This window comes from Epargyreus clarus, unplaced genomic scaffold (genome assembly GCF_041222505.1).
Source record: "Epargyreus clarus isolate Ecla_fem2 unplaced genomic scaffold, WU_Ecla_fem_2.2 ptg000003l, whole genome shotgun sequence".
Lineage (NCBI taxonomy): Eukaryota > Metazoa > Arthropoda > Insecta > Lepidoptera > Hesperiidae > Epargyreus > Epargyreus clarus.
This window is the reverse complement of record NW_027332211.1, coordinates 7,299,574-7,313,297: the sequence shown is the minus strand read 5'-3', so window position 1 is coordinate 7,313,297 and position 13,724 is coordinate 7,299,574. Positions and strand designations below refer to the sequence as shown.

At 33.9% G+C, this 13,724-nt stretch overlaps 2 protein-coding genes across 2 annotated transcripts in view; one reads left to right on the top strand and one right to left on the bottom strand.

Annotated features, from left to right (window-relative positions):
• msl-2 (male-specific lethal 2) overlaps window positions 1–13,724 on the bottom strand; it is a 120,546-nt gene that overhangs the window by 75,757 nt on the left and 31,065 nt on the right. The window lies entirely within an intron of this gene.
• Window positions 1–13,724, top strand: part of dyl (transmembrane protein dusky-like) — a 37,217-nt gene that overhangs the window by 20,517 nt on the left and 2,976 nt on the right. Inside the window, exon 3 of the mRNA XM_073086438.1 lies at window positions 7,171–7,238. Within this exon, the coding sequence (XP_072942539.1) occupies window positions 7,194–7,238 (45 nt within the window). The 5' untranslated portion in view covers window positions 7,171–7,193. The remainder of the gene's footprint in view (window positions 1–7,170; window positions 7,239–13,724) is intronic.

The following is a 13,724-nucleotide window of genomic DNA, read 5'->3' as shown; positions in this document are numbered from 1 at the left end:
GGATGCTAAATTAATCTTATATATAAAATTCTCGTGTCACAATATTAGTTACCGTACTTCTCCGAAACGGCTTTACCGATTTTCACCAAATTTTATATGCATATTTAGTAGGTGAGAATCGGCTTCTTTCTTTTTTTCATACCCCTAAGTGATAATGGTTGTTCACCCTTAACATTTTTTATTTATATGGCATCACAACGTTTGCCGGGTCAGCTATAAATGTATACAAACGTTCAGCACTTAAATCCACGTGCATATTCACTTTCTAACGAGACGCATCAAAGTATAATAGAAGAGAAGAGGCTTTTCGGTCCATTCCCATTCATTAATTAAGTAAAACTTTCAGCTCGTTACCAACCAATTAAAAGTCGCAGCACTCACGCCAGTTAATCAGAGCCGAAAGTGACTCGGCAAATATAAAGCTAGAAAATTAATACGTCTGTCCGTACAGGTATGTGTTAATTTAGTCATGTAATGCAATTTTCCTTTTTACTTTCTTAAACACTTGATTTTTAATCTAGGATTAATGTTTCTACTACCAAATGTAACAAGAATGCGTGCGATCTTGAAGAAAGTACATAATTAAGTAATGTTTTCATCATTTTTTATGTTAATCTGTTTTGAACACGACTGTACAGTGTGCATGTTTAATATTTTTGTAGGGTAATGAAATTTGAAGTGGTTATACATCTCTGGTAGAATTTCGATGTTTTTCAGGCTTAAATGTAGCAGTCTACGGCCTACAGTGATCACCTAATATATAATTTTGTAATATTAATCATAAAAATAGTCATCACTTATAACAGGTAATTGATTAAACAAAAACAATGTGAGCCGTCACGGGACGCCTGGCAGATGTGAAACATCGACATTATTTTGTAAAAGTAATATGCAGAAAAGAACATATTGTGATAGGAACTAAATATGTCATAATGATAAAATAAAATATTACGATTTTTGCGCACACCGTACACACTACTGCATATAGACTGTATATATATATATATATATATATATATATATATATATACCGTCGTATAGCGTGGCGACGCGTCGCCACGGCATGCGTCGCCACGCCAGAAATCGGTTTTACGTGCGGCTATAGATGTTTCACATCAAAAATTCAGTTGAACTTAGCTGAATTTCGTGTAATGATTTTTCGACAAAATTCAAAAATTTCGTACTAAGTACACACAACAAATTAATTATGGAAACAGGCTTAGGTAAAAAGTTCCTTAATTTGAGTTATGTAAATTGGTAATTTATTTATTATATTAATAGATAAATGATATGCATGAATTTTTATTTATTTACTGCTCGCTTCGCAAAGGCCTATGTCGAGCAAAGAACCTTCAAAGGCTGATGGATGATCAATCGCATTTCGCTGCAGTAGCTCTAATATTTTATGCCCACACTCACTTCTTGGAATAGAATATTATAAATTAAACTTTAAATAAGATTTAAATTTGCGGTGACAACTCTTATCACTTCACTGATAGATCGATCGCTCGAAAACTACCTTTATCATGATTAATAATCATGAAATTACGATTGATATAAGAAAGTTTAGGCGCGTTTCGTTGCTTAATGTAATTTTCATGTGCGAATGTATTTTACGTGACTATGCAAGTAAGTGTGATGGATAATGTTTCTTTCACAAAAATTATGCGTAAATCGTCTCTCTAATCCAGCGGTTCTTAAACTTGTCGTTATACGCCCATTATTAATATCTAATCTATCAGATGATTTGCTTATTAAAGTATTAAGAAACTGCTAAATTTGGATCTTTAGGCAAGCCTAATTAGTTACGTTGATTTTTAATAATGAGCGATAGTAGACCGTTTACTAATTTATTGTCATGGTAAAATAAAAATGAGTTAAACTGCCTACTTATTATGACGACCAGCAAGAAATGGAGGAAAAAAGGACCTTTTATTTTACAAAAAATATCGACCTAAAAATAAAAGGTTCATTCCGTAAAAATGTGTCTCTTAAAAAGGCGATACTAGGTCCTCCTACTCTTATATATTTTTTTCTAGTACCAACCATTTCTTTCTAGACCAGGTGGTCTGCGGACCAACCACCACTTTAGTCCGCAGACCATTGGTGCAGAAACGCTGCTCTAATCAAAAACATGAATCGACTATAAAACGTGCGGTTAATGTCAGTTTGAACCAAAGTGTAACCAATTAAGATATTATCTACACCAAATTCTCATACAATTCGCAATTGATTGTTGCAAAAACCCAATCTTTTAAATATTGTCTGCTCAGCCTCGCCGATTAGCCATACATAGAAAATGAAAGTTCTTTGTAAAGATACGAATCATGTTATTTTTTGTTGATCATCCCGTGTGAAATTTAGACATGAGTTTTTTATGAACTCTTAGAATGAACATGACTGGCTGGGTGGGCTCTACGTATTATGTTTAAGTTACACTCTTAAATTACGAGATTTTGCATGTAATATTTGTAAGGTACATTGTTTAACAACTTTTAGTTTTCGTACTTCAAATATGTTAGCAATTTAGTGTATGTCGACATACGTATGTAAGTGGAAGTAAATGTAATTTGTCTTATCAACAATCCTCGGGCATCCTCTCAGAATGAGAAGTACTAGACCATATCCACTGCGCTGGCAAAGTGTGAATTGGTAGACTTCACACACCTTTGAAAACTTTTTTTAAGAGTTCTCAGGTAGGCAGATTCCCTCTCGATTTTTTGTCCTATTAACAACTGATAATTAATTTCTAATACGCATATAACTTTGAAAAATAAGAGGTGCGCGCCTGGAATTTGAGTCTCAGATCCCCTCCATCAAGAGGCCGAGTTTCTTCCTGTTACAATTTGTCTCATAAATCATAATTATATAGATTTTAGACATACCATCATACCATAGCTTTACTATGATCATACATTATTAACATTATTTAATTAAACAACTGGTTCTGTCATTGATCTATGCATTAATGTCAAAAACCTAAACTAGCTTAAAAGATTTTATCTCTGATTATAATTGATAGTGTTGAAAATATCTAAAAATTGTCAACTATTTTAAAAGCAAATGTTGCTAGAGGCCACTTAGAATCTCTACTACATAACTTGATCCAAAATAATAAATTAAGCGAATTCTTATTAACTGTCAAAAGATACGAATTAATAATTTAAAAGATTTTGTGATAATGTTGGCGTTGTTATTGATTTAATCTGGTCTCAGATACCAATAGGGATGTACAATATTTAGCTCGATAACATCGATATAATTTATCGACTCGTAAATATCGACATCTTTATCAATTTTGAATCAATCCCGATACGATAATATCATATCGAATAAAATTGAAGTATCGGCATCGATAATTTTAAATATATTTCGATATGGATATATCGGTGAAAAAAGTTGGTCAAAATTGATAATCTCTAATGTGACGAAAAGAAAGATCTTTGTGTGTGATTATCTCTCATTTTTTGAATTATCGATATATGGATAATATCTTATTGAATAATTTAATATTATCAGTTGTCGTTATGTGTAGGCCTTTGAAATAAATATCGATAATTTCACTACATCCCATCCCTAGCTATCGACAACATCAACTCTTGGACGTACGAGTAGTAGGTGTGTCGTAGCGGCGAAGTGACGAGTGATCTTTAATAACCGAATCAATTGAGGTAGTACTTTGAAAATTTGGAGCAGCTTTCACTGGATGCTGGACGTTGATCAATGAGCGGCAGATGGATAACATCATCCGTCCATCTTGGCTATGACTAATACGTGTTTTGACAGACCAATCATGGATAGTTAAAGTACATAAATGTTCACGCGAACTTAACACAGCGAACGCCGCCGGCAAGAATTCCGAGAGATTCAACAGTGCCAATACATCTAATTGGTCTGTAGCACTACAATCGTATGAGTAATTCTGCTATTAATCATTATTTCAAACGTCTGTCCGCAGGAAAGTACAAATTAATGATGTTAAGACATTAAAGATAGTATATGCATGTCCGTGTTCACGAAAAGTTTTGTAAAGTACATTTTAGTGCCGAGAACTTTCTTAAGGAATTGCGGGGCCTCTCAAATCAAATCAAATGAAATCAAATAGTTTATTTATATCTCGGGGCTTCATAGAAAAGTAGTAATTATTTCCAGTATAGAAATTTTGACTAAAATTCTTAGAAAATATGCGTCGTATAATCTAATATCAGCTTTTCAGGGCCCTCCTGAAGTTGGGTGCCCTGGGCGTGTACCATCTGGCGGGCAATCGGGCGGTTTCATAGAGTATAAGGGAATAGTTAGCGTTAGGCGTTTTATCAATGAACTTGAATGAACCTCTACTAGGTACCTACACTACGACTGTTTCTGATAACATCAGGTAGAGTGGAGGGGGATACGAAATCATCGTGTTCTCTTTTCGATCATATTGCAAAAGTTTAGTCTCATATTTTTTTTGTTTTAAATTATTGTTTGAAGACATACGCTAAGTGCTCACCGCACAAATAATATGAAACATTCACGCCATATGTATATCATTAACGCCCTATTTCTGTTTAACTGTAGTCTAATGCGCTGTTGTGTTGATTTGAAATATTGGTACCGCTGATGTATATTTTTATTTATATGTATAATCAATACTATGAATAAAAGAATGCCCTGAGAAAAGAGACGTTTGAGTAGTCTATTTGCGGTAATTAAGGCGCGATACGAAAGCATATACAGGTAGGGCGGGTCTGACCGGACATGAAACCGCGGCAGGGCGCTGCGGTTTCCGCACTACGAGCAGCTATTTATGGCTACCATCGAGTGAGAACTCAAATAGACTGCTGATTTTATTCGTTTTGCGGATACATCGGTCTGATTGCCAGTTTGAAATCGTGTGTTACAATTTTCCATAAGCAACTTTATCAAACTCATCGTAATGACCAGTATATTGCAACCGACTTCATATACCAGGGGTTCCGACTTCGATTCCCGGCTAGGCAAACATCTTATTGAACATTTTGGATTTCGCCAATATTCTGGATTTTATACCTTTCGGACCCACAAAAATAACAGGTATAACAAACTGATCTCATTAAACAATGATTCAGTAGGAGTCTATTTATTTACATCATCTGTAATGACAACGATTCGATTTTGATTGCGCTACTCTCGGCCCACATTGTGTATTTCTTGATCGTGGCTAATTGAGCGCGGCGGGCACCTAAACTATTATTATAATATTCCGGCTGATTATATGAAAATAGAAAATGCCCAAAGGCCCACTTTCTTGGAAAGAAACTAGCTGCGTTTTCACGGGTTTAAGAAAAGAATAAGAGTAATATTTAAATTTCTTTATGTTAATTAATAAAAATAAAACAGAAGTATTTAATTATGTTTTATGTTGAATACAAATAAATTAAATTTTAGCATATGTGTACGTGCATATATGATTTTAAAGTATCGGTCATTTTCAACTGATTTTTTGAGTTATACTTTTAGCACGTAGACGATGTTTTTGTTTGGCGTATTTTTTATTATTTTGGGTTTTTAAAACAAGAAACATAATAATAATGGGTATTAGGTTATACCTATCTTTATTTGGTGCGCAAAATTATAATCTGAATTTTGTCTAGGTAGAACATCATGCGAGTTTCAACAAAATTCCAGGCTGAACCTGCTTTCAAAACGATTACAAAGTTACAACGCATTACTAATTGCACTATCTAAGTACATTACGATGTACTAATGTCACTAATTAGGAAACCGTTGTAACGTTTTATGTTTAATACATCGTTACAATGAATTCACCTGTCTTGTGGCTAGTGGCATCTTGAATCGAGAGATGAGACTTTCTAACCAGCGAACGATATAGCGTCTGGGGTGAAATCGCGAGCGCCGGCACTGCTGTTAAGGCGAGGCCACATGGTGCTTTTTGTAATGCGATTTGACGTTTCTTACTTATAAACGTAGCTTTAACTGTTAATATTAAAGAGTAACTAAAATGTGTAAGAACTACAGTTTTAATTTTACAAGAACAAATATGTGCAAATTGTATAGCGTGTAAAAACTGTGTGGTTTTCAAAGGGTGAAAACAGGAGCTTATTATTAAGTTTTCGCTGTTTGTCTGTCCGACACAGAGCTCCATCACTTAAACCGTAAAAGATAGACACTTAAATACTTTTTAGAGTGTGTATTACTAGATCTGGTCGTTATAACAACAAATACATACAGATATTAATATAAGGAGGGTCTCCATAATTCTTGTTACCTATGTTTAATAACTGATGTAATCTATGTGTCTTTTTACAAAAAGTTAATGAAAAAGTATAGCGTGCTATCGCCTTAATATGCCCGCTTGGCTGGTCTCACGGCTGAAGTGCCTCTGCGATGTGTTTCATTGTAGAGCAGTCGTGCTGCGTCTGACGTTTCCTATCGTTTATTTTTAATTCGCTACAAGTTTAAATACGATACGCTAATAAATTCGCTAAGATAAAAGGAAATATTAGACACAGAACATGGTGTTATTATTAGAGTAAGAACGCGCTATAGTAAGTAATGAAAGTAAGTTTACTAGGTTTAAAATAATGAGAGTACAATGAGACTTCCTATCATGCATTAGGCGATTTTATACAAGGTCATATGTTTATAAGCTCAGAACGTCATATAAGACAATCTGCTTATAAACTTAGGTATAATAAATAAAATGCTTTAGCACAGTTGGAATTCGTCAACAAACCGTCAACATAGATAAGATAAGGCGACCTTGGCCGAAGGTGAAGGCCGCCGCAGCTTCCTCTCGTCCGAACGGGAGCGCGCGCAGTGAAAGATGCAGCCGGTGCAGTTCCGGCGCAGTTGCACTCGGTCAGTGGGTCAGCTGGGAGGGGGAACGCCGAGCGCAGTAAACAGTCGAGACCATGCTCGCTGCGCCCGCGCCGCTAGCGCCCACCGTAGCGCCCGCGCACGCGCGCGCGGCTCGCCTACCACAGTAGCTGCTTTCAGGGAGACTGTTGTTTGCAGCTTTTGGATAGCCGTGTCGTGCTTGACAACCCTTACCTAAGTGTAATTCACCCTTAAGATTATAATTTAGTGCTACATTTTTTACCAAAACTGTTAAACGCAAATGGCAATTGTATTTGTAAGGTGCTAATTATATTATTCTTTGCTCACTTGAGTGTGTTTTGGTTGCAGGCCGACTGACGCAGGGCTGAAACATGAGGACCAGGCTCCTGCTGGCGATCGCGACGCTCCTATTACGGGTGAGTTTTTTGATTTTATTTTAATAAATAGTTTGCATGTGCAGTATTAACGTTCAAAGAATCTTAACTTACTAAATATTTTGGAACATACACAGTGTTGGTAATATTTTTGGTACAGGTTAATTTAATGGTAACAATCATTTAATGTTATAAATGTACAACATAAAAATAGTATAAAATTGCGAATTTACTAAATAAGATAGTATTTTCAGCAGCTTTGCGTGGTTACAACCTGGTGCATTGTTTTAGAATCTGTAACCATGAATGTTAAATATTTTAAAATAAAAATATCCTAAGGTGCCCTGGGTAAAGTTGAGAATATTAGCCCGATTAAAATAGATTCGTCATTTTGCACAATTCATCCCTTAACAAACAGAAAAACAAAACATACAGACAAACAACAACTAGTAGATTTATTTATATTTAATTCAAATTTAACTTACACTTATTTTTAATTCTTCGACATGCGACACTTATTGCTGTGTTATTTTCTCAAATCCACATATCGTCTTTCCAAAAAATTGTATTTACAACAGAAAGAAATATCGTAGGTACCTAACATTTTCCGGATAACAGACCAGATCAATCATAGAAGCATCTATAATAACGATACCGTTGAGTAGCGTACAGCAAGCTAACAGTCAAGCGGCGTACAGTATTACGATCATTATCGGACAATACGTGTAGAGTACAATAACAGTAATGTAGACCACATTATATTGGCGAAGCCTAAGGCACCACCATTGCCTGCGGTTGACTTTTTACTTTGCCAAAAAAGTAAAAAAAGCTTTTTAAAAAGTAGCCAATGTCTTTTTCTATAAAATTATCTATTTTAGCGTCAAATTCCGGACAGATAAATAAAAATGCTTTTGTATCATTCATAGTGAAATATCGTAAGAAGAACCTTGCTTTACTACCACAGATGTGTGAGGCAGCTATGCTATATATGTGTGAAATTTAATTTCATCTCTTGAATTTTCAAAACAATGTTTGATCGTGGTACTATTTCTTAAGCATTAAATTGACATAGAATTGTCCATACTACTAAAGCAGCCTAGAATACCTATAATAACGATTTTCCGTTATAGTTTTCCAAAATGCATTTTGTCACTGGCGTAGCTTGGGGGACTACCTATACCTTCTCATTCTATGACAGTAAGACGTTGAAGACGTTGTTATTTCACTAGCAGGAAAGTGTGATACGACTATCTAGATGATCTACATTGTTTATTGTACGCCGGTTATGTCATCCGCGATATCGATTGAACAATATGATTGATTGTAGAGTCACCACCACGGGTCACCACACAATTGAATTCGGTATTAGGCAACACACGTAACTGATTCAGTTGTAGAATAACGAGAAAGTTTCAGAGTTCGTTCACCTCTTAATGTCAACGATTGTAGTTTTCTACTTATCATTTTATTATAGGAATTTCCTATTTTTGGGGAATTAGTTCATTTTTTGTTAAGTGAATGAATAAAAGTACCTATACTGTTATTTTATTTTTAATTACCTCGTGTCATTAAAACCCTTTACTTACTGGAAATGCATAATCCACTTCTGACTACCTCAGCTGGTTTGCCCGGGGATGACGGCTGGCGATGCAATCGATACACACGTTACCTTTATTAATTAATTCATTTAGTTACTTAGGAGTAATCAAAATACAATACCTATCTCTAATATGCCTAATCGCAAAACTACCGAAGTACTTCTAGTTACCCTTTCGCTGCTTCAACTAAAAGAATAGATGCTAGTTCTTGCACCAATTTATTACTTTTATTATTCCCGCGCAAAATTCAACTCAAACGTCAAGAAACGTTCTTTTTCTTTTTTATGCTAACTCATACAATCCTTCCAGCCAGTGACTATATAAACGAGAATTATTATTATAAAAATAACACAAAATAATAAATTAAAACTAATACTATTATTTTAATAGTATAATAAAATAATTTGAATATATTTGTAACACAATCTGCATGTTTCTAAAGGAACCTAAACATGTTTCAAAACCTTAAGATTGATTAAAAGTCCACCTTTAGGCACACACAGTAGTAATAAACTCAGTTTGCGTTAAACTCCTACATTATTCAGCTTTTCTGCTCGCGTTCTCCACAAGTAGGCTAATGATTCCGTTAGCACATCCACAAAACACCGGACTATCCGATCTAACTGCATTCGCTGATCTGCCTATTGAATAGAGAAATCAATGTATAAAACATGTCAGTTGCAAATTGATTGCATTAACGTCTGGCCCCTATTTACATTTACGTAAATGGCACGGTAATGTTATGGATTTGGAAAATAATTGTGCTCAAGACTTGTGTATAATATTTTATGTGTGTGCATTGTTGTGTATTGGTAATCCAGTTGTAACCTCCTGTCACCACGATATCAAAACCGTACACTTGCAGCGTATATTCTAGTGATTGTAGTTATAAAAACAAAACGCTAAATTTCATATGAAATTTATAATATGTCATATACTTCTATCTTAGATGAAATTTAGCGTTTCGATTATGACTAATAAATGAAACTTAGCGAAAAAAATAATAGTTCCAAATTAAAACAGGCGCAAATCCATATGGATCTCTATTAAAAAGAAAAAGCGAAGGTGAATTTGAATCATGGCGCTTAAATTGCCTTCAAGACCACTTTCACTATAGATAAAATGTCACAGTCGTCAATGAATTATGCAATCATTTCGTGAACGAGGTCCCGTTTTTAGTCATGCGTGATACTATTATGGCATTATAGAGACAGTTTAACAATTGTTAAGTTTAGTATGGAACAGTTACGTAAATAAGTTTGCAAGTTACGCAAGTACGTTGATTTAATTTCATTGATTCAATTTTTACCCGAGCAGAGTAAAGTAGCATTACCATGAGTTGGCATAGAAACGCCACTATAGAAATGGCCAATAGAAAACTATTGTCATTTTGCTAGTGAATAACATAACTACTATCGTTACGGTATTTCTTGACAACGTCTGTCAAATTAATGACTCATGGGACCGAATTTGTATGGCAATAGATCATAATGACATTCGCTAGCGATTTGATTTCGATAGGTTTTTTACGTATCGAGTTACGTCACTACGGATTTTAGTTCTACGAGTAACCACCAGAGGCGCTGTACAATTTTTCATACATTTATTTTACGCAGTCGCTAGCGAGTAATACTTTTGTAAACTCATGGTAGTCCTACTGTCCTCCGAAAGTATTCTTTTCAATTTCTATTGCTATTAAATGCGCACCATACATTCTTCTGATATTTATCAGTGCTCTACACACATACCTGCTAAATACAATTGATATGAAGCATCCAATGAGTTTATTTTTTGACCGTGCAATATTTCATTCGCAAATCGATATTTCATTCGGTTAACAATATTTCATATGTCAATCTATAGCTAATCAGGTTTCGCTGAAACACTTGCGGTGATATATTGTAATTGTAACCACACTGCCATCATCATTCATCGTCAAAAGCGGTTCTTAGAATGACTGATTAATATTCACGATGTGGTAGCAAATACGGCATCCTTTCCGTGTTAACATTGTATCTGATTATTAGATATTATATTCTGAGTATATGTAGGTACCCATTCTAAAACGTTTTAATCGACTTTTTTCGATGATTTTTTTGTTACATATTCGTACCAATATTTTCGTCAAGTAGGTACCTAAACTCTTTTTTATATTAATCATAATGTGGACTAAATCCTTGATAAGTGCATTCTTAATAATTCAATGAATAATAAATGTATCATTATTTTAACGTCAAAATGCTAACTATAAAAGAGTGTAATTTGAAATGTAAAGTAGAACATTTGTACCTACTGTTATATTTCATTATTTGTTGAAATGGTAACTTAATTAGCGAAGTCGTAACGAGAAGCGCTAAAATTGTTTTATTCAACGATATTTTCATAATTTCACATGTTCGTGTTGGGAAGAAAGTGTTATAGAAAGTACATCAACAATCACTTTCGTTTAGGTATTTAAACTGAGTAGTGTCGTAATAATTTTCGTGTTGCTAACTAATGTTGACTTTACTCTCTGATTATGATCATTATATATGAAGTAATTATTTAAATTAAGATTAAAAATCCCTTGCATCATCATGCATCCTTGCAACATGGTCATCACAGATGAAAAACTTATTATTTGTTATTGAGTTTGCTACGTCATTTTTATCAAACATTATATTTTTTAAAAGTAATAAAATTGAGATTCATTAATTAAATTGACTTGTAAAAGAACAATATTAAAACAAAGCTACAAGTTTCTTTTAAGACCACTGTTTGCTTATAGGAAAAATAAAGCCCAAGTGTACACCAAAGTGTAAACGCAAACAGAAATCCGGTTGTAGTTAATGTTCTCAGCAACTTTCATCTCTTGTGCGCATTTTTGGAAGTAAAGATGCTAATCTACGACCTTTACCAATTAAATGTTTATTACTGATTGGCTCTTCAATTTGTGTAGTACCGATATTATGTCGATAAAATGTTAAAATGTTAGATATTCTGTTTAAGACTTGAACCTACGGCTGTTTAATCTTTATATCGTATTCGTAATGTTATAAATAGAGAAAGAAATACTTATATAACTATTTTAAGATTTATATCATCAACTTATCTATTATCTTCCCACTGCTGTGCTCGGATTTCTTTTCATATTGATATAATTTACTATATCATGATTTACATTATATATGTTTATTTTGAAATTCAATTCCACTATTTAATATCACAAGTAACCACTAATTCATGTGATCCATTTACCTGTACTTTTTCTTATGATATGGGACTATTTACTAATTATTGTGGATTGTTGATTGGTTTTTAAATATCACGACTGCTCTTAAGCCTTAAGCTCTTAATTCTATGTAACTTATATTTACACATAACAATCTATTTTTGCATGAAAAATAAAAATATTAGTAAGGGAAATATATCATTTATGTTATGGAGTAGAGTTTTTTGCTTAATAAAGTTTCCAGATATGTGCCGGTGACGTCAAACAAAAGCAAAAGTACACAAAAGCCCACTAACATAAAGCTAAGGGTCAGTTTTTGGGGGAAACGGATGCGGTAAAGCAACGCGGCACTTTCACCTGCGCTTGCGCACCTGTCGTGTCTTGGTTTGGCGCTCACTCGTAACATCCATTGTTATTGTGTAACCCGAATTACATTATCTCGTTGTGCCCCATATCAACTTTTTTGCAAAAAAAAAGGAGCACCTGTATTCATTACGTATGTATGTTTGTATGGCCTCGATTTTATCAAAAGCTACTGATTTGGATAGAATTTTTCTTATTTTGACTTATTTTTTTTTGGAAACTCTCAAAACTGTAATTTTAAATACAGAAATTTAGACCAAATACAATAATGAGCCCTTTAAAATTCATCTTTTAAATTTTATTTTTTTTTGTACATATATCTTAATCATTTATCGGTTCGTATACTTTATAGTTCAATTATAATTGTATGCTTCATTTATATTTTTTGCATTACCTTTATAAATATACGTGTCTGTAAAAAGGAAACTAAATTACTGATGGAATTTGGTATGCCATGGCTAATCGACTTGGGTGGTCGCCGAAAATTTCCGACAGGTGTTAAATGAAACAAAAAATTAACAATATGTTAAGTGAAATGTTCCACACAATATGTTAAAATAATATGTAACAACAGTTCTATGCTTACGTTCGTTCCGTCTTAAGCTAATGTATTGTAGAGTAGGGCAGTTGGATTATAATAGGGCTTTAATTAAAACATAAACTTTCAATAAAATTGCAAGCGCTTAGCCGGGTATTTGCTAAATTGCCAAGTATTACAGTATGCTTACACATGTACTTTTTATAGAAAGTTCTGACCATAGAGCCGTTTATGGGTCCTATGTTGTCTTCCGCAACTGACAATCTCGAGCAATGGGTAATTTCTAACCGGTTTAGAAAACGCGATAGTACGCAACGCCCGTGCGTAGTCCAATGGGCAGTGCCACCGCTTTTGCTGCACCTTACATACCATGACAAGGTCCAGCCTAGAAGCTACTCTCGCTCCATATTCTTCGAATCTAAAGCTACAAGTGAATCCAGTTTACGAACTAGCACTTAAAGGAGTAGCGCAAAAAGCACTAGAAATCGATGGCACACCTAGGCCGCTACGGCTAGATTAGTTCTCCTATAGAACTATACAAAACTGAACGGCCCAGTTCTCTTGAATTTAAACACTGCATTTAAATGTATATACATAGTAACAATGTTTCAAGATTAAATACATTTATATATCTTGATACAATTGATTGAATTATACTCCCATAGATTATAATAATTAAGAGTGTGCACTTATGAATTTCACAAATGTAGTTATTTTTTATATATTTTTTTTTATAAATATTCATATTAAAAATAATGTAGCAAGATGAAAGTAAATGTTGTAATTATTAAATATCTTTTGAATCTCAGTTTATTTTA